Source organism: Artemia franciscana, chromosome 7, assembly GCF_032884065.1.
Source record: "Artemia franciscana chromosome 7, ASM3288406v1, whole genome shotgun sequence".
Classification (NCBI taxonomy): Eukaryota; Metazoa; Arthropoda; class Branchiopoda; order Anostraca; family Artemiidae; genus Artemia; species Artemia franciscana.
The window spans coordinates 52,192,208-52,210,228 of record NC_088869.1 but is presented as its reverse complement, the minus strand read 5'-3'; the positions used below and the strand labels follow the sequence as shown (position 1 = coordinate 52,210,228).

Sequence of the window (18,021 nt, the reverse complement as noted above, 5' to 3'; positions counted from 1 at the left end):
AGGTAGCGCTATTGCGCTGCCTATGATAAAAGATAATGGATGTAATGGATCTAATATATATTAGTATTTGTTGTTCCCATGCAATTAACATTTTCTTTCAATTTTGATCACCTTAGAAATTGCTTTACTGCCTTATGATGCTTGTCGCCAAATAACGCTCTTTAAGTGATCTTCGTCGGCCTTATGTTTAGCCACTCAGGTTTCCTAATGTAATATTTATGACTTTTACAGTCTAGAAAAAAAAAATAGAAATAAGACAGAGGGTTTACTTGTAGAAGATAGTTTGACTAAAAATTTTTCAGTTCTTTAATTTCAGATTAAATTTCATATAAAACAGTCAATCACGTTTTGCGCTCTTTTTACTGGCTCAAGGTTTGGCATTGCAAAGACGGGTAAAAAAGGCAGGGTTATTTGGCTTCCCTTTCTGACATACTATTAACGAATATGTGATTGGAATCAGAAACGTGTTATATTATGCAAAGCCGTATCCGAGGGGGGAGGGGGGCTAGGGTGTTTGAACCTACCTCCCCCGAAACGTTTGTCTGACTCGTAAAAACGTAACAAAAATGAATATTAACATATTTTGATGGATTTTTAAGTTTGTATATCTCCCCCTCAGAAAAATCCTTTTGTAAAACCACCCCAGAAAACAAGAATCTGGATACGACCCTGGTATTACGTTACAAAAATAGACCAATGGAATTAAAGCACATTTTTACATAAAACTATAGGACAGTAGTTTTCTCTACCTCTGAGAATAAAACCAGACTTTAAATATTGAATATATAAAATTACAATTTAAGCAAATTTATGTACTTTTTACATACAATTGTCTGACGCTAATTCCCAAATATTTGAAACTGGAGGAAAGAATATAGGAAACATGTTGACACACAGGTACAATAGGACTTGTGCTCCTTTTCCAGAAAATCGTATAAATCTATGGCTGTTATAAGAATTTGGCAATATATTATGGATGTAAATAACTTATTTTGTTTTTTCAGAGGCCCCCCTAAAAAAAAATTCATTAAAGCATGTTTGCTGGTCTAGTTAGAGGACTCACGACAGATATAATCTCGTTTCTCGTCATTTCTTTTGAAATGTATCAAATCTTTATTTTCTTCATCCAATTGATAACAGAAATAGTGTCATAAATTTAAGCCCTTTTAAAAAACCTGCTGTATAATAAACAGACTCAGATATCCTTTCGATCTGTGGTATTCTTGAGTCGATAAATGTTTCAACTCTGTTCAACATTCGACGCCCATTTTCTTTCATACTTTGATCACTACCAGAATCAACCTTTTTCAAAGCAAACTGGACGTTCTGCTCATTTGTTAGCTCTTGTGCTGATCCAAGTGGGCTATGATTTTCATTCACACCTTTATCAGCATTAGAGTCGAACTTTTCCGAAGCGCACTCCACAATCAGTTGATTCAGGACTTCAAGGGCTACTTCAAGCATATCATCAGTCAATGTTGCTAAAATAAATGTTAGCACGGTAAATATTCGACCTTGGTAAATATAAAAGTGTATTTAACATAAAATGAGCCTTTCAGCTGAACTAGTTCAAAAGATAGTACGTAATATTATTTGTCAAGCTAAGGCTCATAATATTTATTCTTAAACTCAGCGCCTTCTATTGCTTGGTTTAGTCTATTTTACGATTTCTTATTTGGCTCACAAGATGCTTAGAGGATAAAGTTTTTTTCCTAAAATGTGTGACCTCCACTTTTTTCACTCTGGAAATATTTAGACAGTGGAGATTTTGATGACAGAACTTAATAGCCACGTCTTTGACATGTAGAAAGAGGTTATCGTACAAACTGAAAAGGATTGTTTTTAAGTTTTACCTCTTCTATGAATTTATTTCTTATAAAATAATGTCCTTTCAATTACCGGAAGCTATTTGAGCAAAGACAAGCTCTCAGTGTGGATAAGGGATCTTAATATATCCCTGTCTTCTAGCATGTCATTGTGCTGATCGCCATAAACTACTGCTACTACTAGTAGCAACTAACTGCGGCACCAAGCCTCCTGAAGCCAATAAAGTTTCTACGCTCCGCTTTCATCCAATTTATTCATATCTCCCCTCTTTACAACTCCCAAAAAGTTCCTTTTCTTAATTTTATCTCAGGACCTCTTCTCACCCCATTCAAGAACAACCTGCTTTTCGTTTGGCCCTAGATTGATGGCAAAGAAGGATGATCTTTGGCAATCTATCATTCTTCATACGCAAAAAATGTCTTGACTATCTTGACCTTTATCTCATTATATTCCTAGAAATCAAGATAGAAGACATTTTTCTTACATCTTATATCTTGAAAGCTGGTCCGTCAAACTGGTACCAAAAACAGTCCGTAGAACATTCCACTGAAAAATATCTAACAAATCCCTTTCCGTCTTTGAATTGCCCACATTCCAGAGCCATGCTTGACCACTATCATCGCTGCCGCTTTCAGTATTCTAATCATGGTTCGCATCCTATTATTCCAAACTTTTTTTTTACTTTGAAAAAAATACCCTCGACCTTCGCTATTTTACTTTTAACATCTTCAATGCATTCGCCATGTTTACTAATAATACTACCCAGGTAATTGAAGCTATCCGTTTCATCAATCTTCTTGTCACCCAACATCACATCTTCACCTTCAATTATTTCTAGTCTAAGTGACTTAGCCTCCTTAAAATTAATTTTCAAACCTGATTTTGTACCCTGAACTCTAAAACCATCCAAAAAAATATTTTTTTGCTAAAATATTCATTTTGGATGCTCAAATCATCAGCATAATCTACGTCTAGGAGATTTTTACCTTCCCATTCGATTCAATATTTTTCCATAGCCTTTGCCGTGTTCCTTAAGATCAAGTCCATCAAAATGACCCATACAAATTGGGATTGAACACATCGGTATATAATTCTTTATTCTATATGAAACTGGTCACTAACCACATTTTCTAATTTAAGTACAGTAATGTTATTCTCGTACAATAGAACTACGCACTTTAATGTATCTATCTGGTATAAAATACAAGAATAGAACCTTTGATAAACTCTTCTATTGGATGAATTAAATATTTGTGCATAATTATAAAACTTAGGTCTAAGGGTGTCTTATGACTCAGGCTAAATTATTAATCCAAGAGTGGAAATTTAGTCAACGCATATTCTCCGGTTCCTAAACCATACTGCTCGATTCTTAAGATTCAATCTTTACCACTCCAGTTCTAGAAACCCTAATAGCTCTAGGTAACTTGCTTCCGATAAAAATTAATCTTATTCTTGCATAGTTACCGCACTCACTCTCATCATCTTTCTTCTAAAGGGGTTTAATTAATATTCTCCTCATACTGTTAGCTGCCTTCCTTTTTCAAAAATCATATTCATAATCTTCAGTAATTTGTCTCTTACTTCAAAGCCACCACTTTTCAAAAACTCGTTTTCCTTACTGTCAGCACTTGATACCTTATTATTTTTCATCTTTTGGTACTATCTCTATCTCCTCCTCACAAACAAATCTTTGTTTACTTTCGAATTGTCCCAAACTGTTTCAATCTTTTCTATAACATTTCCTATAACTTTGTCACGATTCAACACATTTTCAAACTGTTTTGCCTATCCTTCTTTGACGCTTTCCCTATCGCTAGATGATCCTATTTTTGACTGGGACAAGTCTTAAATGTCCACTCCCTCTCAATTTTCAAGCATATCAGTATAATATTCTACTATAACACCGTCTGGCCCTGGCGGCATCTTTTAGGTCTTGGTAATTTTCTCCCTGGCCTCCACTTTAATTGACACATTGATTCTATTCTCATATAGTCTATCCCTCGACAAACCACTTGTCTTTTCTACCAATCTTAAAGTGTTTTCGCTAATATTCATAGCTGTATTTTGAGCTGTCCTTCCTAAAACAGGATCTTCTATTTTATGTCTACTATTTTCCTTAAATTATTCCACCCATCATCTGCATTGTCAAGGTTCAGACTTTCTACTTTCATATTCAACTGTTCATGGAAAGTTTCTCTCATATTCTTATCCTTGAATCTACCGACGTCATATCTTACCGGAATGTAATTAACCTTCTTAGATATCAGCTTTATATCAACTTTAGACACTACCAGATGGTGATCTTTACTTTTAACATGAATAAAAGCCCTCCAATATGTCCTAGTATCTTTTACCGATCCTGGCAGTCTTTGATTTACAATAGCTTAATCAATACAGTTAGCCACCTTACCATCATGTGAGTATCATGTTAACTCACTGGCCATTTCATTACCAAATTCTGTATTGGTTAAGCTAGATTGTCATACCAACAAAATTGCAACTGCTCTTAATCGTTGCTAACTCCCTTTCCTAATTCAATTTACCTAGGCTAGGATACCATTTATCCTTATTTCTACCAGCCTAAGCAATAAAACCTCAAAATAGAAATACCACATTTCCACCTGGGATTTTGTCTATTTTTTCTGTAGCCTTTGGCGTCGTTTTGGGAGGGGGCAAGGGGGCAGTTGCCTCCCTAATATATTGGAGAAAAAATATTATATAGCTCATGCCCCTTGACTCTCCAGATGGAGTCTTACCCCCTCAACAAAAATGCTGGAGCTACGCCCCTGCCTGTATATGTTATTAAAATTCATCTGAGTCACAACTATCTCCATCATTCGGATCTACAGGGGCATATACAGCTTTGAATGATACCTTACGCTTAATAGATCTAAAATGAGCAATAAGACTTCTATCATTAATACTAAACGCAAGCAAGACCAGAAGTTTCCTTTTTTATTGTGTTTCCAACACCCTGCCCATGCACCCCATGAGCCCCTGTGCCTCTTAAAATAAATTCTGTTCCACCGAATTTCAAGTTTCCTATCCTTCGCGCATAGGTTTCTGAAAATCCTAATAATTTCAGTCCAAAATGTCTGAATTCAACAGTCAAAATGTCGATACGATAGTCGTTTTTTAACATTGTAAGGCTCCAAGTTGCGATTTTCGTGATAATCATTGAAAAGGTTATAGCCTCAGGAAAAGAGATGGATCCCATCAGTACATGTCAGGGACTAATATATCTTCTCAAGTCTACCTGAAATGCTTGCACATGCTTAGAACCGGACAACAAAAAGTCCCTGGGATATCTAGTTGAATGGAGGATTTCAGCAATCCTGGGCCCCACCAGTGTCATTTCTTTTGTGTTCTTCTGTGAGGCATTCATTATTTAAAAATTGTGCTGCTTATTTCTGTTTCAAAAATTCTTGCTAAAGCTTTTCTATCTGAATTGCCTCTAATTTTACTATCGTAGATACATAAATAACTACCAATACAATTTTATTGTGTTGAATAAATTTTATTTTAAAAATTTTAGACAATAAAATATGTCTAATAAATATCACTTAAAACTTATCTAAATACAAAAATTAGTATTTCAAGTTCCGCAAGTCGTTAAGATTGCGTTTTCAATTTAAAGTTGAAGTGACTTATCCAGCGAAGGAAAAAAATAACAATCCAAACTTAATAACTTTCAAAATTCCAACGGCACTTGCTAACCTTTCACTGAACCCAAAAAAAGTATCATCTGAGAGTTTGTCAATCAGACTCAACATTGAATTTCCAACCCCATTTGAACCAATATCCAGCGCCAGTTGCTTTGTTTCTTTGTCACCTTTTTTTAATTTAGGAAAACTGGAACAGTCTTTGGAAATCTTACAGTAGAAATAACCATGTTTGATGCACTCTTGTTTCAAATTACCTAGCAAGAGAAAAGTAACTTTTGATAACAAATAACTGACAATCTAAAAAGTAAGTATATCTTAATGCCAAAAAATTACCCACAGTGCTAGCCGTTGGTTTGCAGAAGCTAAATTCTACGTAGAAGCTTTCAAATCTTGTCAAAATTATTACTATTACATCAGATATTTCAAACTCAGAAAATAAAACTTAGAGCGGTAAAGTGTTCTCCCAAAAGCAAAGAATTCAGTAAGAGGAACAATTCAGTTGACCGAGGAAACATAAACAGATAAACACGATTGCTTTTAAACTAAACTTACAAAAAGTTCTTTCTCAAACTATGCTCTCAAGAGGTTGAGAGCCTGGTTTAACTGGCTGCTCTCACAGCCAGGCTCTTAGAATAGGGCACCTGAGCAAACAAATGATGAAGAGCCTCAGCCATCCTATCCCTGGAAATCCCATAATTTTAAGATTATTCAAATTTCCGAGATACAATCCTATAATTCATCTGTTTTTGTCGCTTTGGAGTATTAGCCTCTTTGAAAATAAATAGAGAGCACATGTGTGTGGTTTTTCCTACAACATTCGAGTTTAGGAAATTCAGGGGGAGGGCATATCTTCCCCTACATCCCCAAAACCCTTGTGAAGGTATAAAATGCAGCAGTAGAAAAATTATCCAAATGAAGATTTTATCACAATAACGATATACTTCCGGCTGATCTAAAACAGAGACTACCCAATGACAGATACTTTTTCCGATGAAAACAACAGCTTAGATACCAATGCAGTTATGAAAACTCGATTTATTTTTGGGACACAGTCCGTCGTGGCGATGCTAGCGGCTGGAGACAGGAAACTGGCTCCATATGCAGCACTGGCTATATGCGTACTGGCTGGAAGTATGCAACAAAACAAAATTGCGTTCCCACCTATGGTGCTGTAGTACAATCTACGCGTTGGAGCGCGGGCTTGGAGGAGGCACGAAGTTTAAAGCATGATAGCAAAGCAAGATAGGAGTTTTCATAACTGTATTGGTATTTAAGCTGTGATGAAAACAAAAAAAAATAGCAACACTTTTTGCATTGACCATTTGAATGGCTCAAGAATCAATGAAACAGAAAGCGACGGCACATTGGTTTAATGGCAAACTGTCTGAACAACCACTATTTTATTTTAGCGTATAGTTTCCATTCAACTAGAAAACCACTAAGTGACTTTTGGGAACTTTACACTTGTTCAAAAGAAAAAAAAGAAAAAAACTGAAAATTTGCAATCTTAACGTATATTAAATAAAAAAACAAGTTTTTTTTAACTGAAAGTAAGGAGCGACATTAAAGTTTTTAATTGTTTTAAAAAGTAGAATTGTGGCAAAGCGTCAAACTTTAGCATAAAGAGCGAGGTATTTATCTCCTCATAAATACCTCGCTCTTTATGCTAAAGCATTTTTAGAACCCCTCATATGCTTAATAGTCTACGTTCGTTTTAAGTTTTAATGCTACTCCTTACTTTCAATTGAAAGAAGTTGTGCATGTTTATTTTTTCATTTTTTTATAGTAATACTAGAAAATCCTGCGCCCTTTTCATTAAATCTCTCTTCCCCCATGACATATTCCTCCGAGGAAAGCTCATCCCACATAGCCTCCTCCCCTCAACCCCACCCCCCAAACCTAAGAAATCCCCCTGAAAACGTTTGTACACTTCCCAATACCCATTACTGTATGTAAACACTGGTCAAAGTTTGTAACTTGCAGCCCCTCCCCCAGGGACTGTGGGGTAGTAAGTCATCTCCGAAGACATAGTTATTATGGTTTCCAACTATGCGGAACAAAATGGCTATCTCAAAATTTTCATCCGTTGACTTTGGGAAAAAATTAGCGTGAGAGGGGGCCTAGGTGCCCTCCAATTTTTGCTCACTTAAAAAGGGCACTAGAACTTTTCATTTCCGTTAGAATGAGCCCTCTCGCAATATTTTAGGACCACTTGGTCGATACGATGACCCCTGGGGAAAAGAAAAAAAAACAAATAAACACGCACCCGTGATCTGTCTTCTGGCAAAAATATAAAATTCCACATTTTTGTAGATAGGAGCTTGGAATTTTTACTATGAGGTTCTCTGATACGCTGAATGCGATGGTGTGATTTTTGTTAAGATTATATGACTTTTAGGGGGTGTTTCCCCCTATTTTCAAAAAAAAAAAAAATTTTCTCAGGCTCGTAACTTTTGATTAAAAAGACTGAATTTGATGAAACTTGTATATTTAATATCAGCATAAAAATCCTTTTCTTTTGATGTATCTTTTACCATCAAAATTCCGATTTTTAGAGTTTCGTTTACTATTTAGCCAGGTCGCTCCTTATTACAGTTCGTTACCACGAATTGTTTAATATTTACCTTGTTTAAAACGTGAGGACCTGAGCTTAATTGAATCCCATGTAGTGATTTTTTTCGGTTGATTGGGACTCAAACTGTGATTTGGGATTATTTCAATTAAGTGTCTATACTATTGATCAGAATTGGTGACATTGTACAATCAAAAATAGATGCATTCTGGTATTGAAACACAACATATCATAACATATAGTAACATAATCCGTCAAGCCTCAAAGGTTGGGTAGAAACAGCAGTGGCGTCAATTCACAAAAATTTCGAGGAGGGGGGAGGGCAAAATGTATTTTCAATATCTACAGGGGACAGATTTGTTCTTCGAAAAAAAAATAAATGAAAATATAAATAAGGGGCATTCTTCGATGAAAATAAACATATTTTTCAAACCTATGGGGCACAGGCCCCTACACCCTAAATTCATGCCAAATACCTTCAAAGGCCCTGGTTTGGGATGTTTAGGATATAGATCTACTTCTGAAGGCTTTATCCGAGCAGCATCAGAACTTGATAAGCTACGGAAAAGTCACTATTCTCCACTTCTACCATGCGTTCTTTCATATTAATAACATCTTAAAAAGCGTTAATGATTAGGAAAAAGAAAGTACTATATATTCAACACCTTCAAAGTAGAAGTTCCAAACTTTTAAATCTCTTACATTGTAGCAAATAGAAAAATTTAAGAAATTATGACTTATAGTTCCAATATCTAATGAATACACTAATACAAATTGGACGGCTTAGTATTAAAACGGATCATATTTAAATTTTGGCACATTTAAATCTATTTTCATAAAAATAACTATTACTGGATTAAACTTAAGTCCAAATTTTTATGAACTGATTTTTCAAAATTATCACTGCTTAATTAAGCATCAATTATATAATAATAAATTCCTAATTTTAGCAAGAGCTATATTTTAAACATAGCCTTTTTAAGAGCCAAGTAAAGCTATGTTTTAATAGCTGTATTTGGCTCAATTAATATCTAAACCCCTTCACCATACCTATAAAAAAAATTTAGCATTTGTCTTACCTGAAGTAGTAAAGTTTTGTGAATGGATTTGAACTTTGAGGGGTGACATCTCCTGCAAAATTGGACATAAATATATATATTAAATATTTTTCTTTTCTTGTCTTTTTATTCCACGTAGAATATGTCACGGTACTTGTATGATATACCCCCTACCACTCAAGTTGTTTATGGATTAACGCACTGTAAACCGGTTTCTTTTGCTAGTTTATTTCAGCTTGCCGTAAGAAAAGACAAAGAGAAGTGACAGAATAAATAGGAAATATAGAGTTTGGGCTATATATTTTCACATTAGGGGGAGCGGGGATAAATTATTTGCACAGTATGAAGTCATAAAACGATTCTTACTTCATAATATTAGAATAGGTGTAGCTAATACACTTTGCATGCAGACCTGCTGTGCTTTACCCCCACCCCCTTAATGTGCAAATGTATAGCCCAAATTCATTTTCAAAGTGTTATATTTTTTATCATAGTTAGGTACATTTTATTAGTATTAACCTAACTTAACTTCTTGAGCGGTAGGGGGTATATTATACAAGTACCACTGTCCCTGTTAATCAAGGTTCATATAAATCAAAGTAAGAATCTTAGCCCGAAATTTCAATACAAACAAATGAATTACGATTCCAAACATGTTCAAGAATACAACCCTAGCTTAAAATTTACAAAAGCCAACTGTCAATAAGTAAAAGTTCTTTGGGCAATTCTGCTTCAGTCGTAAGGTGAAACAAGAATTAAATAACAATAAAAATTTTCTCTCACCTCCCAGCCTGTGAAACTCAAAGGTTGACTCACCTCCTAGCGAGCAAATTCAAGAGGGGAGCCCTAGCAACCAATCTCAGAGGGAGGGGGTTGTTATTAGAGATGTAAATAGCTTCTTGTTTTTGATGTTTGTTATTAGAGATAAATTTAAATCAAATTAAGAGTTATTTCTAAGAGGTTTTAATGGAAATACTAACTTTCTTTTAGCCATGACTATGCATATTCACACCACCGCGACAATTTGGCTGACCCACCCCCTCGCGAGTAATGCCAGCGGTGCCCCCCTAAAATCCAATTCCACCGGGGGCCTAGTAACCAATTCAAATGGGACCCTAGTGAGCAATTCCAGCGGGACCCCTAACAACCATTGCAACCGGGACCCTAGCAACGAATTCCACCGAAGGATGGCAAATTTCAGCGCCAGTGCGCATCTAGAAAGAACCGATTCTCTTTTTGAGGCAACAGGAAAAGGTGATCAAAAGAGATGCTTATCCTAACCAGAATTCACTCTAACGACACGATAATAAGCGCTTAATCGATTTTTGACAATTATGACCGTGTAGAGGCGCTGAAGGACCAAGAAATGTACTTTGATGACCAAAAGATGGCGAAGTGATTGAGCAGGCTATGGGATGATGATCAGACAATTGGTAACCAAACATAACCTTTACTGTATTGGCTTGCAAACCAATCTCTACTGTAACATAAACCAAGTTGGAAGTTCGCACGCACCTATAACATGCGCAAAATCACACGTTTAACCCATACAATCAAGAAATCGCTCAATATACCCTTAACTAGTATTGTACGTGGCGATGCTTGAATATTTGGCTACGTTAATATAAGAACCACCGTGAATTAGAAACTCACTTTCTGACGCTTAAGGCACACTCCTCCCCCAATCAACACACAGAACAACTGACCTTTCCCTAAAATAGCTGAATCTCAATTATATACAACTGTATATAATTTTTTCAACTGAATCATCTACTCATTGAAGCATTAAAATAAATGGTTTTGTTGCCGTTAATTTTGTGAGACTACCCACACCTTTAGAAACGAATGTGTTACCGTACGGCATTACTGCCTCTGAAACTGGGATTCAATAAGAGTATAGTTTTTTGACAATTCTAATTCAATTGACTATCTCAGAATTTTCACAAAATAGCATTTTGGCCTTCTTTTGGCTAAGATTGTTGTTTTGCATCACAAACTGGCTGTAGAAACCGCTTTGCTGGAGGACAGACGGTTTTGCTAAAACAAATGTGTATGTTAACCGTTTATTTTTTAGAACTACCTGCACCTTTATAAACCAATGCGCCACCGTACGGCATTATTGCCTCTGAAACAGGAGGTTCAATATGCATATAGTTTTTTGGGTAATTCTAAATGAGTTGACTATCTCAGAATTTTCACGCAATAGCGTTTTGGCATTCCTTTGGCTAGAATCGTTGTTTTGCACAACAAAATGACTAAGGCGGGGCACGCAAAGTGAACCTAAATGAACCAAACTAGAATGTATTTATTTGATGTTGATATATTCCCAAGTCATAAGTCTCTAACTCTGAGAACTTGAGATAGTCAAAATGTTTCGTCATCAATGAGTGAAAATGAATGGATGGCAGCAGTAGGAATGCAGAATTTTTTACGAACAATCTCTTTTTTTGGATTTTTTTTTGTTTTGTAGGAATTATTTTCGGTTTTGGAAGGATGATTTTCATTTTTTAATAACGATTTGTGATTCGTTAGGATGAATTTTTGTTTTTTAAGAATTATCTTTGTTTTGTAAGAAGAATATTGGATGTTGTAAGAAGAACTTGTGATCTTTTTGGATGTATGTTTGTTTTGTAAGAATTATTTTTGTTTTGTAGGAAGTATTTTTTCTATTGTAACAAGTATTTTGTATTTTCAAGAAGAATCTCTTATTAATTAGGATGTATTTTTGTTTTGTAAGAATTATTTTTTGCTTCGTGAAATATTGTTTGTTTCGTAAGAAGTTTTTTTATAATAAGTAATTTGTATTTTGTAAGAACAATCTCTGATTTCTAGGATTTATTTGTATATTTTATGAACCTTTTGTTATTGTTTAGGATGTATTTTCGTTTTGTAAGAACTAGTTTGGATTTTGTGTGAAGAATTTGCAATTTCTTAGTATGTGTTATTGTTTTGTAAGAATTTTTTTATTTTATAAGAAATATTCTTTATTCTGTAAGAAGAATTTTTGACCTTTTGGGATATGTTTTTGTTTTGTAAGAATTTTTGCTTCGTTAAAGTATTTTGTATGATGTAAGAAGAATAAGTGCTTTCTTAGGATGTATTTTTTATAAGAATTATTTTTTGCTTTGTAAGAAGTATTTGTTTTTGGTTCGTAAGGACTTTTTTCTTTTGTAGGAAGAATTTGTTAGCTTTTGGGATTTATTTTTGTTTTGTAAGAATTTTTTTGTTTCGTAAGAGGTATTTTGTATGATGTAAGAAGAATCTGTGATCTCTTAGGATGTATTTTTGTTTTGTAAGAATTATTTTTTGCTTCGTAAGTAGTTTTTTTTTCGTTTTTTAACAAGTATTTTGCATTTCGTAAGAACAATCTCTAATTTTCAGGATATATTTTGTATTTTTTAAGAAGCATTTGTGATGGTTTAGGATGTATTTTCGCTTTATAAGAACTGTTTTTGCTTTGTAGGATAATTATTTGATTTCTTAGGATGTATTTTTGTAAGAATTAATTTTTGTTCTGTAGGAAGTATTTTGTATTTTCAAAGAATAATTTGTTTAATCTTTATGATGTATTTTCGTTTTGTGAGAATTATTTTTTGTTTTGTAACAAGTATTTTGTATGATGTAAGAATCTTGTATTTTGTAGGAACAATTTGTGATTGCTTAGGATGTATTTTTTTTTGTAAGAATTATTTTTTGCTTCGCAAGAAGTATTTTTGTTTAGTAGGGATAATTTGAGATTGTTTAGGGTGTATTTTTGTTTTGTAAGAATTTTTATTTGGTAAGATGAATTTGCAATTTCTTAGCATGTATTTTTGTTTTGAAAAAAATATTTTCTGTGTTGTAAGAAGAACTTTGTATTTTGTAAGAACAATCTCTGAATTCTTAGGATGTATATTGTACTTTTTAAGAAGCGTTTGTAATTGTTTAGGAAGTATTTTCATTTTGAAGGAAGTATTTTTGTTTCTTAAGAAGAATTGGGTATTTCTTAGGATATATTTTTGTTTTGTAAGAACTATTTTTTGCTTTGTAAGAAGAATTTGTGACGATTTGGGATGTATTTTGTTTGCAATAAGTATTTTATATTTTTCAATAAGAACTTCCAATATTTTAGGATTTACATTTATTTTGTAAGAATGATGTTTTGTTTTTTAAAGAGTATCTTGTATGATGTAAGAAAAGTTAGTGATTTCTTAGTAGGTATTTTTGTTTGGTAAGAATTAATTTTGTTTCGTAAAAAGTATTTTTTGTTTTGTAAGAAGTATTTTTATTTTCAAATAAAAATTTGTAATTTCTTAGAATGTATTTGTTGTTTTGTAAGAAGTAGTTTTGTTTTGTAATAAGAATTTGTGATATTTTAGGGTGTATTTTCTGTTTTGCAAGAATTATTTCTGTTTTGTAAGAAATATTTTGCATTCTGTGCGAAAAATTCATAATCTTTTAGGATTTATTTTTTTTGTAAGTATTATTTTTGTTTTGTAGAAAGTATTTTGTGTTCTGTAATAAGAATTTGTTATTTATTGGGATGTGTGTTAGAGGGTGTTACAGGGCGGTACCTCGCGTCTCACTGGCCTTAATTGCCAGGAGTCATTAGAAGATACATTATTGGTGGTGTTTCATTAAGTTTAAATGATCGACTCTAGTTTAAAAGAGTATTTTTGCAGGAAAACGCCCAAAAATGTTATAACTGTGATAATTCCTGCTAGAAGGTGCTCTGTGTCAGCCATTGAGTGTCACGCGTTGGGAATAACCATGGAACATTGTAATCTATCAATGAAGTAGTATGTTTCCACAGTTCAATTAAAAACAATGGTAATTTTTAGTTTATAAAATCATTTTTGTGGGAAAAAGGTTTAAAATCCTTAGGTGTGATAATGTACGCTAGAGGGGGGTGTTATTTGCCAGGCATAGATTAAAACAGAGGCAGCCGCATACAAAATCTTGGAATGATGGAGTTTTAAGAGGAATCGACGAGATCGGAATTGTGGAATCGGAGGGCAAAAGTGGGTAATCCAGAACTAACGCAACCGGAGGCAGACTTACAGTTGGGATCGGAGGGGGCATATTAGGAACTGGAATCGGTTGAACCGAGGTGGAAGCTAGCAGAATCAAAGGTAGAACCGTTTTAACATGGGTCAGAAGTGGGGGAAGCGAAATGAGATAGGACTTTATTTAAAAAAAAAATCCAACAACGTATTAGAAATGATGAGGGGAGTCAGAGGGACAGTATTGCTGTATAATGGTACATTCGTTTCTACAGGTACATGTAGTCCTACAAAACCAACGTCTAACTGAGATATTTTGTTTTGGCCAAACAGACTGTCCCGCGGCAAAGCTGTGTTTTCAGTCATTGTGGTGCAAAACAACGATTCTAGCCAAAAGAATGCCAAAAAGCTATTGTGTGAAATTATGATATATCAATTGTTTGAGAATTACCAAAAACATATAGGTGTAATAAGCCTCCTGTTCCAGAGGCAATAATGCCATACGGTGGCGCATTGGTTTATAAAGGTGCAGGTAGTTTTAACAAATAAACGGTTAGCATACACATTTGTTTTAGCCAAAACGTCTGTCCTCCAGCAAAGCGGCGGCACATTCGTTTCTATAGGTGCAGGTAGTACTACAAAATAACGGTTAGCACAGACATTTATTCTAGCCAGAGAGACTGTCCCACAATAAAGCGTTGATTTCAGTCATCTCGTGGTACAAAACAACAATTCTGACCAAAAGAAGACCAAAAAGCTATTGTGCGAATAATCTGAGATAGACAATTGATTTTGAATTATCTAAAATCTATCCGCATATTGAGCCTCCCGTTTCAGAGGCAGTAATGACTTACGGCGGCGCATTTGTTTCTAAAGGTGCAGGTAGTCCTGAAAATAACAGCTACATAGATATTTATTTTAGCCAAAAAGACTGCCCCAAGCAATGCGATGTTTTCAGTCATTTCGTGGTGCAAAACAGCAATTCTAGCCAAAAGAATGCCAAAAAGCTATTGTGTCAAATTCTAAGATAGTCAATTGATTTAGAATTATCGAAAATCTACACGCATATTGAGCTTCCAGTTTCAGAGGTAGTAAGGCCGTACGGTAGTGCATTGGTTTCTAAAGGTGCAGTTAGTCCTACAAAATATACGTTAAACGTATACATTTATTTTAGCCAAAAGGACTCTCCCCAGCAATGCGGTGTTTTCAGTCATTTCGTGGTGCAAAACAACAATTCTATCCAAAAGAAAGCCAAAAAGCTATTTTGTGAAAATTCTAAGATAGTCAAATGATTTGAAATCATCGAAAATTCATACGCATACTGAGCCTCCAGTTTCAGCGGCAGTAACGCCGTACAGGGGTGAATTGGCTTCTAAAGGTGCAGGTAATCCTACAAAATAATAGTAAAACATAGACATTTATTTTAAGCAAAAGTCCATCCCCCCGCAAAGCCGCATTTTCAGCCGATTTGTGGTGTAAAACCACAATTCTAGCCAAAAGAAGGCGAAAGTGCTATTGTGTAAAAATTCTACTCTGTTTGAGATAGTCAATTGATTTAGAATTATCAAAAACTATTCTCATATTGAGCCCACAGTTTCATAGGCAGCATTGTAGTACGATAGCGCAGTGCAGGTTTGGAGCTGAGTGTGGCTTAAGCTTAAAAAAGTGCGCATCTAATTCTTAGTGGATCTTTAGATAAACATAGCCAGATTTTCAAGCGTCGTCACGTACAACACTAATAAAGGGTATATGTGTGATAAGGGTATAAGTTGGAAGCAAACTTCCAACTTGGTTCATTTTTGCAGTATAGAGTGATTTGCGCGCCAATACATTAAAGGTCATGTTTCATAATCAATTGTCTGATCATCATCCCATAGCCTGCTCAATCTCTTTGCCATCTCTTGGTAATCAAAGTACATCTCTTGGTCCTTCAGCACCTCTACACTGTCATGACTGGTCAAAAATGATCAAGTTCTCTTTACCTTGTCGGTTGATTCAATTCTGGAAAAAATAAGCATCCCTTTCTATCACCTTTTTCGGTTGCCTCAAAAAGACAATCGAATCCTTCTAGACATACCCTGGAGCTGAAATATGCCATCCCCCGGTGGAATTGGCTTATAGGCCCCCGGTGGAATTGGATGATAGGTGGACCCACTTGAATCGCTCGCTAGGGGGAGCGTCAACAACCTATCGTCCCGGTCGCGTGAATCTGCATAGCCATGGCTCAAAGAAACGTAGTATCTCCATTAAAACCTCTCAGAAATAACACTTAATTTGGTCTAAACTTATTTCTAATAACAATCCCCTCTCCAGTAGTGGTTGCTAGCCCCCCCCCCCATCCCCATTGGAATCGCTCTCTAGGGGGTGGGTCAGCCATCGAGCGTCAAAGGCTGGGAATTGAGAGAAAATAATGTCAAGAAAAAAGAACAAAAAATAAAATTAAGTCACATGTCTTGTGTCCCATTTCCCTATATTTTGAGCAAAAAATGGATCGTTCTCTAAGAAAACATCTCTAAACATCCCCTAAGAAGGACTATTTTCCTATGTTTTGAAAAAGCTTATATTATCCTCAGAAATTTTCCTCTAGAAATTCTCTAAGAAGGACCCTCTAAAATACTAGGATCATATGGCTAAGAAGTGAAGAATCACTGTGTCTGGGTTTATAATACCCTTCTAAGCCTTTACTTAGCATGCAGGTGCACTTCAAATATAACCAAACTCTAGTATTGATTTTCCCCTTTGCATCTCAATTATTGCAATCGTAGGAAACGCGTAATTAATAGCTTAAACATTCTAGTAAGCGGGACATGGGAATTCTCGGCGTGTGGAATTGGTTGATTAGTAAAATCTATTTCCTGAATGATAATATTAGAAATAGATTGCTGGTCCATCTGTCTAGGGCATAGTTACATTGGATAGAGCTAACACTATCGAATCCTAATGGGGACAAAAACCTTTAGTCAATCTTTAGTTAATAAAGGCTCCCAGAGAAAAATGCTTTGAAAGAAAATGAAGTAATTTAAAATTATTTTTGAACATCCCATGTGTGCACCGCCATTACGTAACAGCCACGTGTGTGTCCTCCCCAGTTAGAAGCGAAGATGCCCCACGAGGAACTGAAGAAACAAGTCACGTGTGAATGCGTCATCTGTATAAATGCGGCATAAGTAAACATTCCCCCATTATGTAAGAACTAAGAAATCATGAAGAAAAACGCCTTGAAGAAAAAATGTCTTGGAAAACCCCTACGCAACTCATGGCCATATCCGGGTCATGGCAATATCCATAGCCACATCGGGCCTGGGGGGTCCATATCCAGATAGTCAAAGGGCAGGGGGTGCATAATAAATTTTTTCTCGGCATTATTGGAGGGAACTGCACCCCCCTTGCCACCCTGAACAACGCCCCTGTGAGCAGTTACACGGTCATACATTCATTCATAAGCAATCTTTATGTTAAAAAATAAAAATAATTTTGCAAGACAACATTTGGATGTTACCTTTTTACAAAATTTCTTAGGTAGAATGAAAGTAGGATGTATTTCATTATTGTTCAATTTAATGCAGCTGGACTCTGAAGTTTTGTTTGTATAAATACATACACTGATAGTTGAACTCGATGAATTTTTCTCATGTCCTTCACTTGAAATTGCCCTTTCTTCAGTCTGTCTCTGCAAAAGAAATCACAATTAATATTTTGTATACAATAGATTTTAAAAAAGAAAATTGGACCACTGCCGGTGAGTTTATGGACTGAAATTCATAATACACTAGTCTCGTATTATTTCAAAAGTTTTTGGGGTGAATTGAAACATGCGTCTAAAAATAAAAAATTACTGATTTTGGAGAAATTATCTATCATTTCCATATAATTCATTTTTTTGCAATTTTTAAAGAAAATGTAATTCTGAAGTC

General features: G+C 35.0%; 1 protein-coding gene across 8 annotated transcripts in view; it reads right to left on the bottom strand.

Annotated features, from left to right (window-relative positions):
* Nucleotides 1-1,089: 1,089 nt before the first annotated feature.
* LOC136029444 (uncharacterized) overlaps nucleotides 1,090-18,021 on the bottom strand; it is a 31,209-nt gene continuing 14,277 nt past the window's right edge. For 3 of the 8 annotated variants that reach the window (XM_065707856.1, XM_065707854.1, XM_065707853.1), the window contains exons 2-4: nucleotides 17,709-17,777; nucleotides 9,147-9,198; nucleotides 1,090-1,481 (exon numbers count right to left, since the gene is read on the bottom strand). In XM_065707856.1, coding sequence (XP_065563928.1) covers nucleotides 1,123-1,481; nucleotides 9,147-9,198; nucleotides 17,709-17,777 — 480 coding nt within the window. In that variant the 3' untranslated portion in view covers nucleotides 1,090-1,122. Of the gene's footprint in view, nucleotides 1,482-5,332; nucleotides 5,750-9,146; nucleotides 9,199-17,606; nucleotides 17,778-18,021 lie in introns of those variants that run through there. The other 5 variants (XM_065707852.1, XM_065707850.1, XM_065707849.1 and 2 more) reach the window with 3 other exon arrangements.